The sequence below is a fragment of the Cyrtonyx montezumae genome, unplaced genomic scaffold, assembly GCF_038088225.1.
Source record: "Cyrtonyx montezumae isolate F1298 unplaced genomic scaffold, pur_monq_1.0 scaffold_13, whole genome shotgun sequence".
NCBI lineage: Eukaryota > Metazoa > Chordata > Aves > Galliformes > Odontophoridae > Cyrtonyx > Cyrtonyx montezumae.
The window spans coordinates 22728121-22750358 of record NW_027071859.1 but is presented as its reverse complement, the minus strand read 5'-3'; the positions used below and the strand labels follow the sequence as shown (position 1 = coordinate 22750358).

Below are 22238 nucleotides of genomic sequence, written 5' to 3'. Positions count from 1 at the left end.
ACATTAGGATTCCTCTCCAGTGGAGTGGCTGGTTGGGATCACTGATGCACACAGGGAATTCTAAAGGAGATAAACATACTCAGAATGTGAACATCAGTGGAAGCCTTTTCCAAATAAGTTTCACAGGGTTTAAATAAGAAGTTCCTGTGTTCAGTTTCTAAAGCAATATATTCAGCAAAAACATAATTATTGCTTCCTTGTGTATGTCTCTCCCCATGCAAACAGATTTCATACTCACAAAATGAACTCAGCAAAGACATAATTCTTGAAACATTTAGGGCTCTATTTCTGTAAGATCTGTAAGAAGTATGGGTTTTATTTATTAAGAGAAGAAAAATAGGACTTAAAAAGTAGAATGTTAATTGAGTTACAGTTTTGCTTTTATTTGTATTTTAATGAACGGCTTCATGAAAGGCAAACATCTTAAAACTTCAGTTTTCATTGACGTTTTCAGTACCAAGACAAAGTCAAATCAAGTTCTTCTTTAATTATTTATTGTCTTAACTAAGCCATGCACTTGACTCTATGTAATAAGCAAACAAAAAAGCTGGTCTTTACCCTGCACAACTGCTAAATTGGAAAATACATGAAGAAAAGCAGATAGCTGGGAAATGCCCAGAGAGAGGAAAATGCTGGGTAAAGGCTTGACAGAAACTTAATTCATAATGTAAAATCTTGCTTATTTGGATTCTGTGGGAGAGTCAGAAAGGAAGTTGTTGATGGATTGTGCAGTTGGTTTTTCCCCTGTACAGAAGCAGATCGATAAATATAAAGAGGAAAGGATCTATGGAATATTCAACTTTTGTTATAGTCTTGAAGAACGAATAGAGGTTTTCTGATATGTAGGCCCATTCAGTGGGACAAAATCTGAAAAGATAAGGGAAATGTACTCTTTAATATACATTCTAGACCTTATTTTCACTCTTTCATCTTGACCTTTTCTTGTTTATGTTTTTGATCAGGTGTCTAAACGTCTGTACAGTATGGGCTGTTATGAAATCTCTCTGGGGGACACAATTGGTGTGGGGACTCCTGGAAGTATGAAAAGAATGTTGGAAGCTGTCATGAAGGAAATTCCTCTAAGTGCCCTTGCAGTTCACTGCCATGATACATATGGGCAAGCACTAGCCAATATCCTCACAGCCATACAGGTAAGACATTGGTTCTTATTTTAAAGACATGATAGAAATAGTAGCTTAATTCAAGTGCACAATTTAAAAAAAAAAATCTCATGAAGAAAGAGCCACTCAAAATTTCAGCAACTGTTACTCACTTTTCAGGTATTATAGAATCATAGAATCCTTAGAGTTGGAAGGGACCTTTAAAAGTCATGTCGTCAAACTCCTCAGCAACCTCAGCTATATCAGGTTTTTGGTAACCTCATCCAGCTTGGCCTTTCATGTCTCCAGGGATGGGGCTTCTACCACATCTCTGTGCAGCATATGCCAGTGTCTCACCACCGTCACTGTGCAATACTTTTTCCTTATATCGTGCCTAAATCTGCCCCTCTTTCAGTTTGAAACCATTTACTCGCATCCTGTCACCACAGATTCTGCTGAAGAGTCTGTTTCCTTTCTTATAGCTCCCCTTTAGATAACAAAGGGCTACTATCAGGTCTTCCTGGAGCCATCCTTTCTCCAGTCTGAACAACCCCAGCTCTCTCAGCCTGTCCTCATAGGAGAAGTGTATTATTCCTTGGATCATTGCTGTGGCCCTCCTCTGGATGCTCTCCTGTACTGAGGACTCCACATCTGGATGCAGTAATCCAGGTGAGGCCTCACCAGGGCAAAGCAGAGGGGTAGGATCACTTCACTTGACCTGTTGGCCAAGCACATTGCTGGCTCATGTCAAGCTTTATGCCCTCACAGCCCAGAAGGCCAACCATATCCTGGGCTGTATAAAAAGAAAATTATTGCTATTGTTTTTGCAAAAAATAGTCAAAACATATTCCGCAGCCTTGCATGAAATAGAAAGTAATCGGATCTGATTTCTTATCTACTTACTTATTATCTTCAATTCCACACAAAAACAGTAAGAAACAGAGATGATGAGTACATTCCATAGAGAGAGAATTTTTTTTTCCTCGTGTCTCAGATTCCACTTTTCTTAGGAACATCTATACATTCATTGTTCATTAAACTAAAATCTCTGTTTTACAGATGCATCTAAATATAAAATAGAGTAATGCATAATTGCATCTTGATTTCAGATTAATAAACCTCAGTTATTGACAGTCATGTACACAGAATAGTGTGGATAATTTTTCCACTATTATTATGCCTTCATATGCTTTTATGTTTATGAATTTCATCTTCAAACAACTTTGCACCTTGTTTAATCTTATTTCAAATTCAAAGCTAAATTATCAGGAATACTTAATTTCCTTAAAAGATATTCTATCCTTTGTGTTTAAGTTTTTTTAAATAATATAGCACAATACACAAAATATGCTACAAATTCTAATGGAGTTTTAGTAAGGATATCATCTTAATGAAAAATACTTTCACAGGTACATACATTTCTGAGGAGGTAGTATCATTCTGTTTTACACTTAATGACAATTTCTTCTTCCTTCCAATTCATGATGTTAGTTTTAAGGTCAGTTTTTATTTGTCCTGTCTTCTTGTTTTGGCACTGCTCATTATTTTGTTTAGAAAATAACAGCATCTTATTAACAGTGGCAGTGATAAACACAACAAGAGAGAACACAGAAATGTTTCAGTCAGCATGAGAATCCTCGCAGGTATTTTTAATCAAATGCTGAATGACAAAATCTGATAAAAAGGGTTTCTAACTTTCACTTACAGCATTCATTATTGACCCTTACTCTCTTTTACTATTGCAAATGTGTGTGTTTGTGCCATGGGATAAATAAATTGCCAATTTCACAGTTAGCTTCAGTTGCAAATGTAATAGCTAAAAGCATGAAAACCCCTGAGTATGGGAGGAGTTTGCCATAAAAATGCTTGAAGGATAGTTTTTCAAATCCTTCCTTAAAGTAATTGCTGTCATGGTGCCTACTAAACACTGAGCTATGGTTACACTTTGTTAACTCCAGTATTTGTTGAGATACTCATTTCGTGTTTACGTCTTTCTGTTTACATCTTAAATCTGGAAGAGTTAAAGAGAAAAAAACATCTTGGGTAGCTAATGTGGAGTTTAGGCTGTTCAACATGTAAATTCAAGAAAGCAGTAGACCTAAAAAAAAAACATCCCTAGGCAGCCTTCTCTGATTCCTGGGCAGCCAGGGGTGCCTAAGCTTCCAACAGCAAACTTCCTTATGTGCTCAAGTTCTGCTACAGTGCATGCCTAAAGGTGCTGTGTTTTTGGCTGAAGTGAGCTTGTCATAGATTTTGCCAGAATTTCTTGATGAAGCAGGCATTACACAGTCTCCCTGGCTGGATTTATGCAAGCAGCTCCTTGGCTTGGACTAAAGGTAAGTCCCCAGGCTCTTGGATACTCAAATGGGCCTGGAATGTCACAACACATCCTGCCTCTGTGGCCTAGTGCTGGCTCTAAGTAATGGCTTTGTTCAAAGAGATGAGGCAGCTAGCAGTGAATTATAGCTATTCAGTATTATTTCTAAAACAGGGCAACTATTACTGGTCAGTTGGATTGTAATTGCCAAAGGTGGGTTAGAATTCCCAGTCACTTTGTGTTCCCTGTTGCCAGGTTTGTCTGTGTTTTCCTGTCTGCCAAAGGAATGTGAATGGGCAGCTTAAAGTACTGAATCAAAATTGTTGTCTTCAACTCAGTAATTTGTTTAATAGGCCAGATTCTCCATAGATAGAATTCCTTACCCTGCCTGCTTCATGGGTTTGTGTGACCGACACGATATTTCAGTATGAGTGAAACGTGATTGAGGGGCCAGAGAAATAATGGGGCTGCAATTATTGGTTGAAAACAATTTTCAAGAATATTCAGCAGGTAAATTACACTATTCCTAAAACAGTGGAGACTACAGCCTCTGACTGAGTACTATTGCATTGTATATTGTGTTTCCTGAGAATTAATGACTGACAGCTGGAAAGCCACAAATCACTCTACACTAATTCAGGCATTACTTCAATGGGAGATCTCCTAGGAGTGGAAAGAGGTGCCGGTGATTCAGTAAGTGATTTTTTATACAGATCACATTGTTCCATGCTGGATTATACTACCCAGAATATTTTCTTTTGTTTGGGGCTGATCCAAAGTCATCTAGAACTGACAGACCGTATCTGTATAAGAAATTAGCAGGGAAGTAGTCTTGTAATTCTAGTATTCAGTTTTACGTGTGTTGTTTTAGCAAAAGGATAGGTAGTGAAAGATGGAAGAGAGATTAGCCAACTTTTAAGGGATAAGTAATTTTTTAAGTTGCTGAAGTGAGTAATATAGGTAGAAAGCATTGCATTAAAGAAAAGAAAGGAGATTCACTTACTTTTATGAAAAGACTCTATGTAAAATGGGAAAAACATGAAGTGATGTTTCAGAACAAAACATTAAACAGACATGACTGGTTCTTGATTACCTGGCTTAATATTAAAATACCAGAATACAAAATTAACTGGGGAGGCAAGTTCAGAGGACAAGAAATGATGTGATGATCAATTAGAGGTTGTGGTATGTTGAGTAAAATTGCATATGTGGGTTAGCTAATGTGACAAATATAAAATGGGGCTAAAAGAAGTTGTAAAACATCTATAGAAAATTGTTACAGACCTCCAAGGAAGAGTAAAAAAGATTGGTCAGGAAACTTCTGTGCTGGAGAGGCCCCAAAAAGGTAGACCATTTATCTCAGGAGATTTGAGTTACCTTGACGATTGACTCCTGTAGCATTTATGGAATGGGTAAGAAAGAAGTTTTTTTTTTTTTTCATGGAAACGGTACAAAACTATGTTTTTTAATAGTTTGTGTAGTAGCCAGAAATAGCTTTAAATGTTTTCTCAGCACATGCCTTAACATGAGAAAAGAATTTGCTAACAGGTAAGTGGGAGTTTTGCCCTGCAGTGATAACTCAGTGAATTAAACAACTGCCTAGTAATTTCACAGGATTTTATCAAATTCACATTACTATCTTAATTCATTGCTATGAACTGATCCCTACAGGGATCGAGTCCTAATTTTTGGAAAGTGAGTGTGAAATTCTAATGACTTAGAAGGAGCAAAGATTTTTATCACTGTATGTAGCATTTCTACCTTACTAGAATACAAAATGAATATTTGACAATTAGTCAAATTTATTATTTCTCATTAATGCTTTCTTTTTCAAGAAAATAGGAACTTTAAAATAAAATGCACACTTTAGTATCAGAAACATAGTCCAGCAAGTCTGTAATTGAGCTTTTAAGGCTCAGATTGAAAATTCCAGATTTCTGAATAGGGCATTTCTCATTGTAAAAGTTGTAGTATATTCCCTTATAGAGATGGAAAAAAAATACATAGTATCTCGTTAATATCTTTAAGGTCCTTGCATTTTAAAGATTAATTTCTTTAAAAAATGTCAGCAAAACCAACAAAGTGGAGTGGTTGGCTGCTGAACTCTTCCCTTCATATCTGAAGTAGACTCTAGACCCCTTTTTACGTGCTGAAGATATTAACCAACTTACATATTTTTGTGCTCAAGTTTACATATGGAATACGGGCTACGTTCACACAAAAGGAGTAAGTGTTGATGTGGCTCAGTTTTAAGTGAGGAGAGGATTCCAGGAGAGGAATATGAACATGGATGCTGAAGGTCATGATGTATTAATTCATAGAGATCGTCATGTTACAGGAACAGAGTTCACAACAGACAGCAGCCTGAAATGGGAGATCCTCAGTTAAGCAACTGAAAAAAGGATTATGTTTTAAATTCTCTTTTTCCATGATTCTTATGACTTACATTTGAAGCCTTAGGTGAGATGAATTTTCCACCCCAAACCATCTCCTAGAAATAAGTACCTGACTCGTTTTTTTTTTTTTTTTTTTTTTTTTCCAAACACTAGATTTGCTTTTCCTGGCTGATATCTTGACTGTAGCAAGAACTCACTGATAGTCCCATTAGCTGCTTGTTAGAGCCAGCTCACCATTAAGGAATTGCTCCTAACATGCTTCTATTGGGGCTCCACCTCCTTCACCTGAGGGTGACATTAAACGTGAAACCATGTGCTTGCCCCTTCCTGAGCTCCCCTGCAGCAGTGTTGCAGCTGTGCTTGCAACCATTCTTTTATCTTGATTCTCAACCTCATCCTCACCCACTGGCTTAGCTTTGGGCCTGGCTCACCATTGAGACCTTACTGTGTGATCATGGACTGTGATCCTGAGTACTTGGCCTTGAATTGATGACTCGACTTCTGGCTCTTTTTTGATGAGACTGATTCTGCTGCCTGCCTACCTGTGACTCTTGGCTCCTGGTTTGCCATCCTTTGAGGAGCAGCCTGTCCTTGGCTGCTGAGTTTGTCAAGTATTTAGAGGGGAGACCAGCAACTGGGATCTTCTGCTTTAAGGATAGATTTGAGTGGCAGTTATTGCTGAGCTGGGGGATATAGCAGTTGTGTGAGTTAGCATGTCTCATGTGATTTTGGAGCTTGGCTGGTGGCCTTGTCTATAAAAGAGGCAAGATATTACCATCGACTCAGAAAACATTTCCTTGTGTCTGAGTGTACACAAAGCCCTAACAGTACTGTGCTGAGAACTATTTTTAAGAGGGTGCAAAATACCCAACTTGAGGCATTGATGTATATGGCAGAGGAATATCAAGATTTGAACTAATCTCTTTCAAGTGCCAGACCAACTTTAGCCACACTTCTCCTGCTAAGTTTTTAGTCCAGCATTTCTGGAACTAACTGACCTAAAAATGTATACATAATGGTGAATTTCCAACTAAGTACAGCAGCTGTAAGAATATTTCTTTACCAGAAAATTGGCTTAGCGTTTGTATCATGCAGTCAATTCCTGCATTTTTTCCCAATTTATTTACTAAATAATTTTACTAGATGGATAGTAGAGAACGCAGCACCCATGCTAATGTATCCCAGTAAGTGACTACTGTGTGCAGCTGGAAACTGTACAAATTAGAATAGCTGAATACAATAGAGAAGTAGTAGAAAGAAATAATGGTATACTAGCATGAAGGTATTGATAGCAGCAGAGGAAAGCTGAATGGGAAGAAGGCAAATGTATTTGTATATTTGTCACATATAGATGTTTAGTTGATCTAGGGTTCCTTTTGGTAATTGTTATATTTTTACTTTTTCATAGAATATGAATGATTTCATGATTAATACATAAAAGCATGCATGCAGTCACAATATTCTTGATTTTACAAAAAGCAACAGGATCAATGTTTGAAGTGCAATTTTACAAAACTTCTTTTTGTAAAAACTTACAAGCACATTTCCCAGTAGATTACTTTCCATGAACTTTATGTCCTGATTTCTTCTTCGTATTTCGTTTCCAAAAAGACAGAAATTAAAAGGAACTGTTTCTCTTGGATTTATGGTGAATTTCCCCTTTTTTCTTCATTATAATGAAAAAACATAGGTAGGTTCAAATCATTTGGATGGCTGCTTGGGCAGTTCCAAAATTAATGGAGAATTTAAAACTAGATGAGCTCTGTTGCAAAATGCTGTATTAGCAGAGAGTGGTGAGGATGCAGTGTGAGTAAAACTTTAACAATAAAACAGAAAAATTCTTAATTCCCTGCTTTTATAAGGGTGAAACAGCCGTCAAGCAAAACAAAGTCTGTAAAAGAGAGCAAAGAAAGCAGGATTAACTCAGTGTCATTCATTGAGCCATGTACATTTATTTATGTGCTAATATAAACAGTCATCGTTTTAGATTATCGGAATTTGGAATTGCTTTTTATCTTCCTTCAGTGTAGGTTTAACCAGTATCTAAATTCCTTCACTAAAACAGAGAACAAACTTGTTTGTGCACAAGCCTTGAATAAAAGCATAAAATCTCTCTGGTCTCTCAGTTTATTTCAACCATAGATTCTAAGGCCTCATGTTTGTCATTAGTAATTGTACTTCTTCCTAATGACCACGAGGCCACAGCTGTGGTAGAACTATAAATATGCTGTGTACCTACATCTCTCACATATGCTTATTAGTAAACCAATATTGGACATTCAAGATGGTATATAGAAAGAAAGAAAAATATATATATTTATTTAAGTAGTGCTATATTTTAAATTTCTTACAATGCACAATCATTCAGATATATAGCATAGGAGAATAAACTGTCACTTCTGTTGAAAGATAGAGAAGACAGGTAAACCAGCACTGAAAATGTATTGGGCCTTGCGTGTAGTCATTGCGCTAGGCTTGAACAAAGAATTTGTCATGGAACAGTGAATATGAATTTACTAGCTGTGGAAGGCAGTCTAGCCTTATTTGTCTATAAATAAATAGTAATTGAGATAAACCTGCATGTAAAGGACTGCCAAAGTTCTTGCTTGAGCAATACATTAAATACCACTAGGGTTTTGTTTTGCTCTAGTCTGGGATGCCCACTGTCTAGCAGTGAAATGATTTACGTCTAAACTCATTTTTAATAGTTTAGTTAATATTTCAACATTATACTGAAGACAATTTTTTAATCCAATAGGGAGGTATTATATGGAGTGAATGAGGTACAGGAGGGAGGAAACATAAAATCTTGGTTTGTCTTTTCCTGAGTTGACATGTCACTGTGCACATCAGTTTTCTATCTTCTTTTTCTTTGTGTGTGTGTGTGTGTGTGTGTGTGTGTGTGTGAAATGCTGAAAGGAGGATTGATCATCTGAAAAATAAAATTATTTTTTAGAAATCCAGATTTCAAAGTAATTCTTTGTGGCTTAGAGATATATTTCAAATATAATGTAATTTTGAGATTTGGAAAGCTAAAGTGTGCAAGTGGGCAAATAATCAAAATACATACATGCCCATTCAAATAATCTGAGTTTTGCAACACTCCATTTCCTTACTTCTGCACAGACTGGTACTCTGAAGAATTTATCCAGTACAGTGTGGGAGTGGGAAAGGCTTACCTTATGAAACACTTGCCTATTTTGAGATTTTGAACAGTATTAATATTGTTTGCATTTCTTTCTTGAGAAATACATAGAATCGGAGAAGATTCAGCAAACCTCAAGTTTACTTTATTCTGCTGGTTACAAATGAACCAAGATATGCTAGGATACTACAGAAGACTTAACAGAAAGCTCCAGAAAGTAAATTTCAAGGTTCAAATAGGGAAACATTAGAAAAAGCACAGCTTGAGAATGAGATTCAGGAAGGGCTGGTCATGCTTCAGTATTTTGCTGGAATTCTTTGAGGCAAAAGCTGCCAAAGAAGACAAAGGATATACAGTGGCCATCATATGCTTTGATTTGTCAGAAAACAATTTACAGTGTACTGTACTGGAAGTTAATATTAAGGCGTGGAGATCTAATAAGTGGAAAGTTGGCTAAATTGCAGGAAACAAATGGAGTTATAAAACAGAATTTCTTCAAGCTGGAAAGCACCCGTCATCAGAGATGTGGAAGTACTGGCCTATGGGTCGCAGGTTTTCCTGATTAAATAGATAATTCTTAGTACCATAGTGGCAATTGGTCTAAGATAAAGAATTAAAATCTTTAGACTTAGATTTAGAAATTTTAGACTTCTGTTGTGATAGGTTCGCTAGCACAGATTTTAGGTATAAATCTGTCTAATATTCTAAAACGTGCAAAATGAAGTTTAGGATCAAAAGAAAAAGAATAGGAATAAAAACAGTTATTTGATAGTAAAATATTTTTTATTACAGTGAGTCTCTCCATTAAAAAAAATCATCCTATGGCTTTCTACTCTTGGGCTTTTGGACAGGTAGCTTCTGAGTTTAATGTGCAAATGATACTTTTGAACTATTTTCCAGTAAACTAAGAATACCATTAACAATACACAAAAATATTAAGAAAATGTCAGTTTGTGTTTTTATTTCACTTTGTTCATCTTTCTTATCAGAAATAGCATGAAACATAGGTATAGCTAGTGGTTACAAAGTTTAATCTGAAGAAATATATGACGTTAAGAAAGAAAAGAGTGAGTAAAATTGCTCAAGAATGAAACCTAACAAAAAAGGAGTAAAACTGTATTTAAAAATAGATAAATCAGAGGAAATGGCAAATGAACTGTGAAGAGATACCAGATTGCAATGTTTCTGTAAGAAAACATAAAAAGAGAGCACGCATTTGAGGAAAGTAGAAAGTACTTGTATTATATCAATTAATATAACTTCCATGAGCAGTCAGCTAGTTACTTTTGCAAGTGAAAAAACATACTGCAGAAATGAATGTATCAGACCTACATATGGGAAGAAAATGAAAACACAAGCATACAGAAAATCTGAGAGAGATTTTCCAGTATTTTCTCTGTTCTTTTTTGGGGGCTTTCTTCTGCATAAACATATTGATTTTATATTGTTGCCTGTAATTTCAATGAAATAAAATAGCAAGAGAATGAACAGACTGTACCACTCCTGCTCATTCCTCAGTACAAAAGGAGCAGTCCTGCTTTTATTGCTTTCTGCTGCCTTTAGCAGGATGTGCATAGTATGCATTTTCTGAAGGGCTGAATGTTTCTGACCTTTCTCTCTGTCCTTCAGAAAAGCTCGATAGCTTGATTGTTAACAAATAAATTCCTCACTGCTAATATTACAACTGCTACATCATTTCTAGGGAAAAAAAGTTTAACAGAGGACCTTGTTTCATGATTTTTACTTTTAAAACTTCTTAGTTTTAGTCATGTTTTTTTAGGATAGTAAAGTGAATAATATGTTATTATTTACCAAAATAGCAGCCAAAGTTCCTAAGATGAAGAAATATATATTTTCCAATAGGTAGCATATAAGGTTTCTTAGTATATTGTAAATTATTATCAAATAATAGAAATCCTCATTATTCTAGCTTCTTTAAATATGATGATTGAATTTCAGAAGCTTTCAACCCTAGTTACTGAACCAGCAAACCTCAACTCTCTCTGTTTCAGGATACTAATCAGACAAAGAGATCCTTCATCAAAAATAGATTATTCTCATTTCCAAATTCTCTCACTAGTACTGACTTGGAACAGTATGCATCACTTCCCTTTGGCTTAAAATCAAGCCGCAACTGACTTTTAAAACATTTTTAAACAGTGTTTAAACTGAATTTATTATGCAAATTCATGTAAATTTCTGTATGTATCTGCAAGTTCATATGAATTTATCACTCTAGATCTAAGTGGAATATGAATGGAGAAATCACTGTAGTATGAGAAAAATGGTTTTAGCAATTTTTTATCTTAAAAGCAAAGATTAATTTCTTTAATAATAGCTCTGAAGCTGCAGATTTATATAGAAGGAATGAGTTTGGCCCAAAAGTTTTATCTTCTTTCCTCTTTTTTGCTGTGCTTGCCTACTTAGACTTTTTTTTTTAGAATGTCATTTTAGTGTAGTTTTCTTAATTTCCACTCAAATGCTTTCATTTCTTAGTTTTCCATGGTGTTAAATGACATTCAGTTGTACATTTCATTCTTCAGTGAGAGTAACATTTTCCAGTTTCAGCTTCATTGATAATTTTCTTATTCATTAAATCGAGAACCATTAGGACCATTCAGTTTTGACTGACCAATACCTGAAATCTAGCACTGAATCTAGCACATCTAGCACCTTACGGGACATCTTTCTCCTGCTGTGAAAGCACATGTGAAAGCATGTAAAAATAAACAGATTTGGATAGTTTACTATAGATGATTCTTAGGTCTTCGTCCGATGCTGTTCCACTGCATTATTATTTACTTGTCATATCTGGAACTTTGTATAATGGAAAGTAATTAAAGTCTGTAGAGTATGAGTAGACAATTCTGTCTTATCTCATTTTTTGCCAGTTGATAACAGGTTTGGAAAATTGTGCTTGCAAATAAGACTCTCACAAGGTAGCAAAGAACATGATATAGGTACTTAACCCATAGATTACAAGCTCTTCTGGGGACAGTGCTCTGTACAGGATGTTATTGTCTACCTCTGCTCTCCTTTGTTCTCCTTTGTAATTCCTTTTTTTAACATTCTTTGTCTCCCGCAGAGCTTGGCTGGGTAAATATACTGCTGGCAACTCACTGACAAGAGGGGAAAATGATATGAGCAGATACCATGTTCCTACATCATCTAATCATAATATTTTCCCTGGCACTTAACATTAATTTTCTTCTTTCTTTCACTGTTTTCCTAGCCATTGTTTTCTAGCTGTAAGTCCACATGGCCAGAGCAATAGTCTTTTTACAGTCCTCCTTCTATCATCCCAACTGTGTCTTGTTTAACTTGACTATTTAAATGGCTAAGAGTCAGCATCATCTAGTTCTGAAGTGGACTGGGCAGTAATCCAGCTCTTTCTGTTAGAGACAGACATTCATTTTTTTGGAATAGAAACAAATTACTTCCAAATGCTGGAAATGTAAGAAGGCTTTTCAGAAAAGGTTTTCAGGTGTTTATAGAACAAATTAGTATAAAATAGTTTTCAAAATGCTAAGCCCAATTTAAAATAAATATTTAGTACTTTTAGGAGTTGTGAAAATATAGCACTAGAAAACTAAAGTCGCTGATCTGTAGCACGCATGAAAAATGTAGTGAGGGCACACTGTGTCAAATTCCCCATGCATTTTTTTCTATTGTGCCTCAACTGGGTTGCATGTGTAAAAAGGTAGTACTGTTTTTTTTCTCACCCCTCTTTTTTTGTTTTACATGAGACTACATGGCTGCCTGTAAGTTTGTCAGGATGACTGCCCACAGCAATCCAGAACTGAATTATTTTAAAACAGATTTTGATTCACTGTCTGAAAATTTAGATTCTCTGGACTGGAAAACCCAAACTTTTTGTGGAATCGTGAAATGATTCGAGTTGGAAGGAAATCATCGAGTTCCAACCCCCCTGCCACAGGCTCAGTGGTCACCACTAGATCAAGTACTAGATCAGATGGCCCAGGCCCCATCCACCCTGGCCTTAAACACCTCCAGGGATGGGGCATCCACCACATTTCTGGGCAGTCTGTTCCAGCAGCTGAATATGTTTGTTTACGTATTTGCCTCATTTTAGACACTCTCTCATTTTTCACAGCTATTACCTATACTTTTTGGTTTTATGATGTCTATTACACACCCTCGACAACACATAAAATGTTATTTCCACACAAAAGTATTTGACCCAGCTGACACATCCTAGATCTGCTCTGTCCTGTCTGGCAAGTTCCATTCTCTTCACTCAACATGCCTCCCACATTGTGCATTTCTTTATCAATTACTGTTTCAGCAGATACCACATTAATTTTAGGTATCAGCCTATGTGTCTTAAGATCTAGCACTTGTAGAATTGCTATATCGCTACTTTAGGTGTTCCCAGTCTCATTACTTCCTTATCCTCCAATTTTAGTTATATCATTTTTTTCCCTTGTTCGTTTATTTATTTCATACTGTTTCCCATACTGCATTCACTTTTGTCATAACTTCTTTTGAATCACTCACCTTTCTTTTGCTGCCTGGGTCAAGTGAAATGTCAACTGGTTACATCTGTGCTCATAAATTACCTGTCCGTAGGCTTTTCTGGAACTGAGGTCAATTGATTTGAAAAGTGGCGTCCATAAAATCAAATTCTTGCCCTCCAAAGCAATGCAGTCATCTCAAAACTGCCAACTAAGGGTGATCTCTAAATGGTGCTATTTCCCAAAATGTGCTAGAAATGGTTTGTTGGAATCCTACATGGTCAAGGCCTAAGCTGTGCCAAGGCTTACGGCAAAAATTATGCGCAGTATTCAGTTGATTTCCAGTACTTGGGAGTCTTCCCTGATACAGTGTACTTTACTGGTCATGTATGTAGCAACCAGAGAGCACAAGTTACATTACATTAACAGCAGAAAAGAGAGTTTTTTTGCCATTGTTCATAGAGGTAAATGCTGCTGGCTGTCCCCACTACTGAGGTTTCCAAGTTCTGGTCAGCCCTGTCTGTGCTCTGTGCTGCTGGAGTCACTGGGGGTTTTCGCTACTCCAGTGCCAAGAGTCTTCATCACACACCTATACACTGTGTCTGTGTGTGTGGCAAAGGTGCGAGTCCTTGATTCAAGGCATCGAACAAGAGCTCTTCAGGATGCCATCATCATTGTTTTGAAAATCTGAACCATTTTGGCTGAGTTTTTCCAAAGCAGTGTAGTTCAGGATAGACATCCATCCCACAGGATTTCAGCTCGATTAGTAAAAATTGGCAAAGCTGTAAGTAGTGTACCATAAGGTCTGAGTAGGGAGGATACTAGCCAATCTTTACTGCTGATATTTCTAAAATGACAATTTAAATTAAACTTCTAATTGAAATATACCACCAAATTAATGTCTGTTTTAAAAAAGTTATCTGAGACATAATCTTAACAGTTTATGTTAATGGACCACCTTCTTCCTCCTATGATTAAGATGTGCTTATGATTCTAGAATATGTACTTTAGCTTTGTTCTGATCTAGAACATCTTAGTATGCCAGTGGTTGTGCACTGGCCTTCATGTTTTCAGATAGTCTCCTTCTGGATGGATTGTAGTAATTGTTCTGAGCTCACATGCTGTACACTGACAAGTGATGTGGTACAATGACAGTAATACCACACAGTATTTCAACATTATTTTAAAACAATTCTGAAAAGAAAATCAGAAGTTTCATAAGGATACATTTATTTTAAATGTTTTAAGGACATTTTTTTTGTGACATTAAAAAAAAAATAAAAGAGCTGTTTCACATGTTTTTAGAAATTCTCCCTACATCTTGCACTTTAATCAGGTCGTGACTCTCTCTGTATAAATCAGCTAGAAGAAGATAAATGGTTTTTAAGCATCCATATTTTTCCACCCAGTCAAAATGATTCTCTCTCCCTTTTTCTCCTGGAGTAGGTGGAGGTTTTTTTTAGGCTTAACAGTAAGTGTAAAATAAGAACAGAATTGCTACAGTGCTTCACACTTGACAATGGTATTTTCATTATCTTACGTAGTTTGTGAGTATGGTAGGGTCACAATAGTTACTCCATGGCAGGAGTAGCTCTGGGAAATAACTGCAACTGAGTCCCAAACCTCAATGTCTCCAGTAGGGAAGTGCAGTGTTTACAGCATGATGCTTAATTCCTTTTTGGGCAGCTCTACAGACAGCTGTGCTGAGGGGGTGGAACTAAACCTCTGGCCATTTTTGTATATTTATGGCTTCTCAGAACCAATGTTGTTACGATCCAGCAGGCAATGAAGGAGGCAGATATACTTCCTATTGTTGAGACACATCAGGCGTCTTTAAATAAGCTGTTAAAGTAAATTAAACTGCAGAAGGCGTAGGGATGCTGGTATCAGACATCGTGAAGTTCTGAATTCTCTGTAAGAGAGTGTGTTCAATAGAGCTTTGTAGCTGTATGAGAACAAATGGTCATCTTGCATAACTGCAGTGAGCCAAAGATGACTCTTCGGTCAAGACAGAAACCAAAGCTGATGCAGTACTTAAAGTATGACAATCATCTTTCCCTTCTGTGCTGTCCAGAAGCAATGTTGAACCACTCTTCTGAAGCAACTCATTTGTCATTTATCTGTTTTTTTCTTCTGAAATATTACAGTACAAATTGAAACAGCCAGGCTTTCGAAAACAAAGCCTTTTTGATCATTGTAAAGACAAATGGATGATACATTCCATAATTTTTACCAGCTTGCATATTTTCCTGTTTATTTAATTTTTTCTCCTTTGTTGCTTAGTGCAATTACTATACAGTGACAAATTGTCAGAGGCAAATGATGTGATTTGCTTAACATAAACTCCTTTCAAATGCAGAAAGTAATTATAGAAGGAAAGATTTTTCTCTGGTCTGTGTTCTTTAGAGTTAGGTGTTGCTCACACTAAGAGTTGTATCAATATTCAGTAATTTTTAATTTGATGGATCTTTTCCTCTTAAGAATACTTTACATGCACAGAGTAAAAGTAGTCGTAACAAGGCAATATAATGTGCATTTATAGCAAAAGAGAAGATGCTAAGTTGAGTGGTTTTTTTTAACAAAGAATTCTGGCTTTACTGTTAGAAGTTGTTTTGGATGAGCAATTTGCTATTACTTTTTGAAAAAGAACTTTATGTAGCTTAAGGAGAAACAGTGTAAAATAGATTAGTTTGTGGCTGCCCACCTTCATGCTAGCATTTAGTATTGGAAAGCAAGATTCTCTTGGAGATATTGTAATGTGATAAGGCATTATAATGCAATGTGATGAATATTACAAAACTGATTCACTTATAATGGAATAGTAGAAGCTGAGAATCTGTCACACTCTCTTTTAAAGTTTACAGCATTGTGATGAAAATCATGCTGAAAACTTTATTTTAAATAAAGATTAATTCTTTCATATAATGTCCAAAAAGTTGCCCTGTTTGATTACATTTTCTCTGGTCGCTTTACAGTAGTTATTAACTGTTTAATCCCATCCTGGATTCCTACTCAGAACATTACATTTTATAACAAAATGGAAAGTTCTACTTCCTTGAAATCACATAGATGAATGAGTAAAACATATATTCTGGAGTTCCTAAAAAGACATTGCTCCTAGGTTCTGAATCTTTACAGTAGAAGCCGTATTTTCCAACAAGACCTTAGTGGTCCATTTGTTAAATACATTTGTCTGAGTCTTGAATAAAAGTAAGCATGTGCATAGCTATTAGCAAGTTCAGGGGTTATTTAGTGGGAATGAACAGAAAACTCAAATTTACTGATGGAAATACTTCTTTTTTTTTTTTTTTCCAAAAAGGTACAGAAGGGAATAAATATTTTAAAAAAGACAGGAATATTTATTACTTTATTATACCATAACCTGCATATTGAAATTTTGCTATAGCTTTTGCTTACCTAATTGGGATCCTAGTCTCCCTTCTTAGGAATGATGGCAAAAATGAATACATTTGTTTTTGTTGCTGGATTTTATAGTTTACTTGTTTGGTTTTTGTTTTCTTTTTTGTTGGTGGTCTATTTTTTTCCTTGCAGTGGTTTTCATAACATGGATACTGGCGAGGAAAAAAAGCAGCAGTATAGCTATTGTAAATATTTTACAAAGTGTCCATCTGAAGCCCCTCAACCTCTGATAATTAGAGGCCATACTGTGGAGATTGACAGGGTAAATTACCAGTTAATGTTTACACAACAAAACATATGCCCAGTACAATATCCTACACTGATGTTACTGAAACCAAAGTCCGGAAATGTACAGTGGAAACAAGACGTGGTACTTTTCTTGTGCCAACACAAACAGCAATTAAAGCACAGTGTGAGAGAAGTCATAAGAAATACTACTGCATATCAGTAGTTCAACAAAGTCAGCACTTTTGTGTAATTGCAGGGGAAAAGGGCTGAAAAACATTACAGAACTCAGCAAGAAATGGCCCTTTATACTTTTAAAGTGATCCTTGATAAAACAATGCTGGGGTCATGAGAAGGCTACTCTGCCAATTTTGCTTCACTGTGGGATCCATTGACATCTGGCTGAGCTGCGGAAGCTGGAAAACTTCTTTAATATTCTCTTGACAGTAAAATGGACATGTGGAAAACATTCTAATCTGTTAATCTTTGGTGCTCCTGAAGAAAAAAGACATTTGGCTTTATACTTTGTGATGATAAATATTAAGTCTCCAGGTCTAGCTGTAAATAAGTTAAAAGCATTCAAATGGAGAATGTATTTCTTATTTTCCAAATATGGGAGAAGATGGATATGCACCTGTGTAATCCAGATGATGTAATAAATGCCAGGAGCTTTTTTCATAAGGGTAGTTTACCATACAGCTTTGGCAATTCGCTCTTCTTCATGGTGAATATATTTAGTCAGTGAATATTTGGGAGTAGAATCTCCAAACTGCCTTACATCCTACATACTAAAATAAAATAAAGTGTTTTTTTTTCACTCAGGGGATTATGAAAATAGAAATAAGAGTGATTCAAAGTAGTAGTTTGCCTGAATGAAAAGTGCAGCTTTTTATTTAGTAGCATTAACTCTACAAATCCTTTTTTACCTGAACTTTAATATGGAGTAATGTTGAATGATGGAAATATACATTTATTTAACTTCAGGTAGAATTCTTTATTTTTGTCATGAAATACATTACCAGAAATGAGAAGAAAGAGCAATTAACTATCACATCAAAAAAGTAACTGAAATGAGCTTATACTATCTGTTGTAATTTTTAAATGCATGTTATGTATATTAAAAATAATAATAATAATAAGGCAAACAATACCATGGGAGAACAAAAACAGAATTCAAAGTTCTGCGCATTAATTTCATACATTTTGAATTGATCTGAGCAACTAAAACAGTGCATAAAAATAATACATTTATAAATTTGATGAAAATTAAAGTGATTTCCTTGTCCAAAGTAGCAGATTATATAATTGTAACACACATTCTGTGTTGGAAATGTCTGTGACTTCCTTTAGGTAATTTTCTTTTACAAAATAAGTAGCCTCATAAAGTATAACTGTTGCCTTCCTCTCCCCCCTCCCCCCCCCCCCCCCCCAAAAAAAAAAACAAAACAACACTAAGAACAGTTAGAAAGATGAAAGACTTTTGTTCCCTGATTAAAACAGGTCCTTTTCTTTCTGCCTGCTTATTAGGAAATGATGATATTTCAGTGATTGTTACTGAGATCTGCAAGAGGCATCAAATCCATGAATTCCAACTGCAGGGTAGAATTATTTTAACAGTCGTAATAGTAATGATATAGTCCTGAAGTTCATGCCCTTGCTCAAGCATGCTCCCATGTAAGAATAATTTTAGTAAAATAAGAACTAGTCCAATCTACTTTGGAAGACTGGGTGTTTGCAAGAGTTCTATGTGTATGAAATGGGTTCTTCTAAGAAGCCGGCTTCACTGATAGCACTTTGAAATGTTGCTGTTGCCTAAGGAAATGGAAAATGTAACTAAAACTGAATGAAGAGTATGTGGAGGGAAGATTAAATTAGATAGGTTCTAGGCTTCTAGGGAAACATGGGCAGACCCACCACCATCCTGGTGTTTCTGAAATAGCTGAAAAGTTGAGCTTCAGCAGGATCTTCCATTTAAATGTTGCCGTGGGTTTTGTCTGCTGAGCTTCCTCAGCTTCCATGCCAATGAGGGAGCAGCAGTTTCAGACCATGAAGACCACACATGCTGTGTGGGTGATCAGCCCTTAGGGAGCTGATAGGTCTCCAAAACACATCTGGAGATAACAGCCCCAGGGATGTGGGAGAGGTCCCCCTTTTAGCTGGTAGGGTGGCAGGTGGGTGGGATTTCTGGGATAATACAGGGAATGAAAGTCAAAACAAAGTGGTTTCTGTGGGTGGGTGATGTTCCTGGCTCTAGGGGAGTCAGGTGCTGCTGTGTGAGGGCTCTGGTTGAATTAAAGTCAGATGGGATTTTAAGTGCTGTTACCATTCCGTACCAGAAACCCTGTTGTTGACATACTGTTGTGGAATGAAATAGCTCTGTTCTACATTTCCAGCTTTTTTGTAAAGACCATAATTGCTTCAAATGTGTTTTATTATATTTATATATATGTTTTCAGCAACCCACCTGTTTTTTTTTTTTCTCACATAAGTACAAGCTAGTGTCCTCTGCCACACTGCTGGAAGTGTTGTGTATACAAAGTGAGGGAAATTAGACTTCCAGGAACAATCTTTGGCCACCCAGCTCAAGCCACAGAATAGATCAGCAGAAGCTAATCTTCTGGGAGCTAAAAGGGTTGGGAGCTGGTTGATGCTCGTCAGAACTGAACAAGAAAATTGAAGCATCTATAATTTCTTTCTGAAGTACAAGTAACAAAAAGGATAGATAAGGTCAATGAACTAGATTTTATGATCCCTGAATGTAGGAATAAGCAGCCTTTAGAGGCACTGTGATGCTCAGGTCAGATTTGCCATTTTCCCTGAAATGAGATATTCCATTTTTGCCACATCCAGTTGAAATACGAGAACAGTGCCTTCCTTCTGTCCCCCATAGTAGCACTGTCCATTTTTAATATTGTAACTCACAGTCAAGTGCATTCCCTGCAGCCTGTATCTCAGACATTGATTTCTGTGGTTCCATTCTTCATTGCATTCTCATTCAATGCTCCATAATACAGGGATTTTGATAATTCAGCCATTTTATCTCAGTGGGCACATCTCAGCTCAGCTTATCCCTGGCAAAATTAGTGCATATTTTTTATTCATCAGAGCTTCAGTGTCATCTGTTCAAAACAAGCTTTCTTCAGTTTAGCACATTCTTTTTCTCAGAATAATCCTCAGTAATTTTACCATCAGGTTAAGTAATCTTTTTTTTTCCCTGTTGATTCAAAGACCTTTATTTTTATTAATTTACAATGTGATGTAGCACATGAGAAGAGCCTTGTGGTATGGTATAGGTGTGGTATAGGTGTTGTTTTATCTGCATATATATAGCACTTCCCTTCCTACCCACTCCATTGTTGCCCATAGATTTTCTTCTCTAATTCTCTCTTGCTCCTGATCCCCAAATTATTATTTTATCTCTTTTATCTGTTTGTCTTCTGACTGTATTCAAACTTGAATCTATAACCTTGATATCCTAATTTTTTCAATGAGATTAATTCACATGATGTGACAAACAGACAAACTGTGAAACCACCACAGTTTTACCTGAGTGCAGAAATTTCTGCTTCAGATCTTTCAGCTGGAAAATCTAGCGATGCCCTGGGTTGCTTGGGAAGGGAGGAGGAAGGGAGGAATGGAAAGAAGGGAGAATGGAAAGCCTTTCAGGGTCCTTGTGATCATCACATCTTTGTGGGTCTGTAAATGTGTCCCCTTCCGCCCCCTGCAGGGTCAGTGATCCTTAGTAGGGGACCAGTTCTAATGTACAGCCCTGAATAAGCAAATCATAATGTCCTTTAAATGAAGCAGAGTGCATATACTCCAGAGACCAAAATCTGCCTGCAAAAGCAAGACTAGTAAAATCAATAATTGTAGTGATTTCTGAATTTTTGTTTCCCAGTCTTACTTTTTTTGTATGGCTTAAGATTTTGAGTAGGCCTTTCTAAGCATTTCAAAACCTCACAGTTCCTGACAAAGGTCATTTTCTCTTACATGTAGTGACACTGATTTCTTCAAAACATCCAGGAGACCTCACTGAAGAACTGGGTCCACAGCACAGGATGCTGAAGCTGGTTGGTGGGAGGTTTCCCATAGAGGTGATGCAGTGTAGGGCAGAGATGTGGCTTTTTGTAGTTTCAGAGAGGAGTTGCTCCCCAGTTCTTTGTTGAGAGTGAACATGGTGAGCTGTTGGTGCCTTGACTCTCGGGCATTTTAGATATCAGGCTGACCACGTTCCTGACAGGGAGGTGAAGCTTTCCTCAGCCCGGATTTTGTTGAGCACTTAAGTTCGTGTTACTCCTGTTCCAGATTTGAGATTGTAAAGCTACAAGAATGTCTCCAAGAAGCTTGTGTTAGAATTATTGAATATTAGCATAACAAAGCATTTTTCTTCCCCAAAACTTGTTCTCGGAAGCAGCCAACTCCATTTTTCACTAAAACTTTCCAAAACAATACAGCCTGAGGCAGAGACAAGGCATGGAAAATATAAGATCCAGCAGTTAAAGGCTGACAAAGTAATAAACAACTGAAAGTAGGGCCTTATGATGGAAAGTGTTAGAGAACTTTAACTCTAAATGTCATTGCCAGCTTTGCTTATAATAAATGTGTCAGTAGCAATATGAAAAGATGTGTGCAATACGTTAAAGGAATGCTGTTTTAACCTATTTTATGCAGCACGTCTGCCCACAAATTGCTTGCATCTCAGTATGTTTCAGAAGAAAAGGATTTCTTTTTCTTTTTTTTTGTTTAGCTTAGCATACTAATTTTCTAAATAAATGAAATGTGAGAGTAGATTTTAATGTAACAGTGACACCCTGTGGTCAGTAGTGATGGAGTTTTGAAAAAGCTTTTTCTTTTGTGGTGCATTAATTTTTAGCGAGAGGACTAGAAGAGAAGCAGAAGGGAGATGAAGTTAGCTTTCCACAGAGAGAGGTGTCATTGCATTTTATTGCTTTATATGTAGAAATATGTGCTTCCAGTTGTTCATATACTAAAATATTATTTATTTAAGTATGTTGTCTTACTTGATTTTAAAACCTTTATTTTAGTCAACATGAGCATATAACTCACGGAAAAGTCTCTGTGGACATAGACACCTTATAAGAAGTTTACAGAATAGCTAAATTTTGTAGGTACTTGATAAATGCAATTGATGTTAAAAGC

General features: G+C 36.4%; 1 protein-coding gene across 1 annotated transcript in view; it reads left to right on the top strand.

Moving 5' to 3' along the window:
* The window catches only part of HMGCLL1 (3-hydroxy-3-methylglutaryl-CoA lyase like 1), a 74760-nt gene that overhangs the window by 41831 nt on the left and 10691 nt on the right, over window positions 1-22238 (top strand). Inside the window, exon 7 of the mRNA XM_065730832.1 lies at window positions 963-1151. Coding sequence (XP_065586904.1) covers window positions 963-1151 — 189 coding nt within the window. The remainder of the gene's footprint in view (window positions 1-962; window positions 1152-22238) is intronic.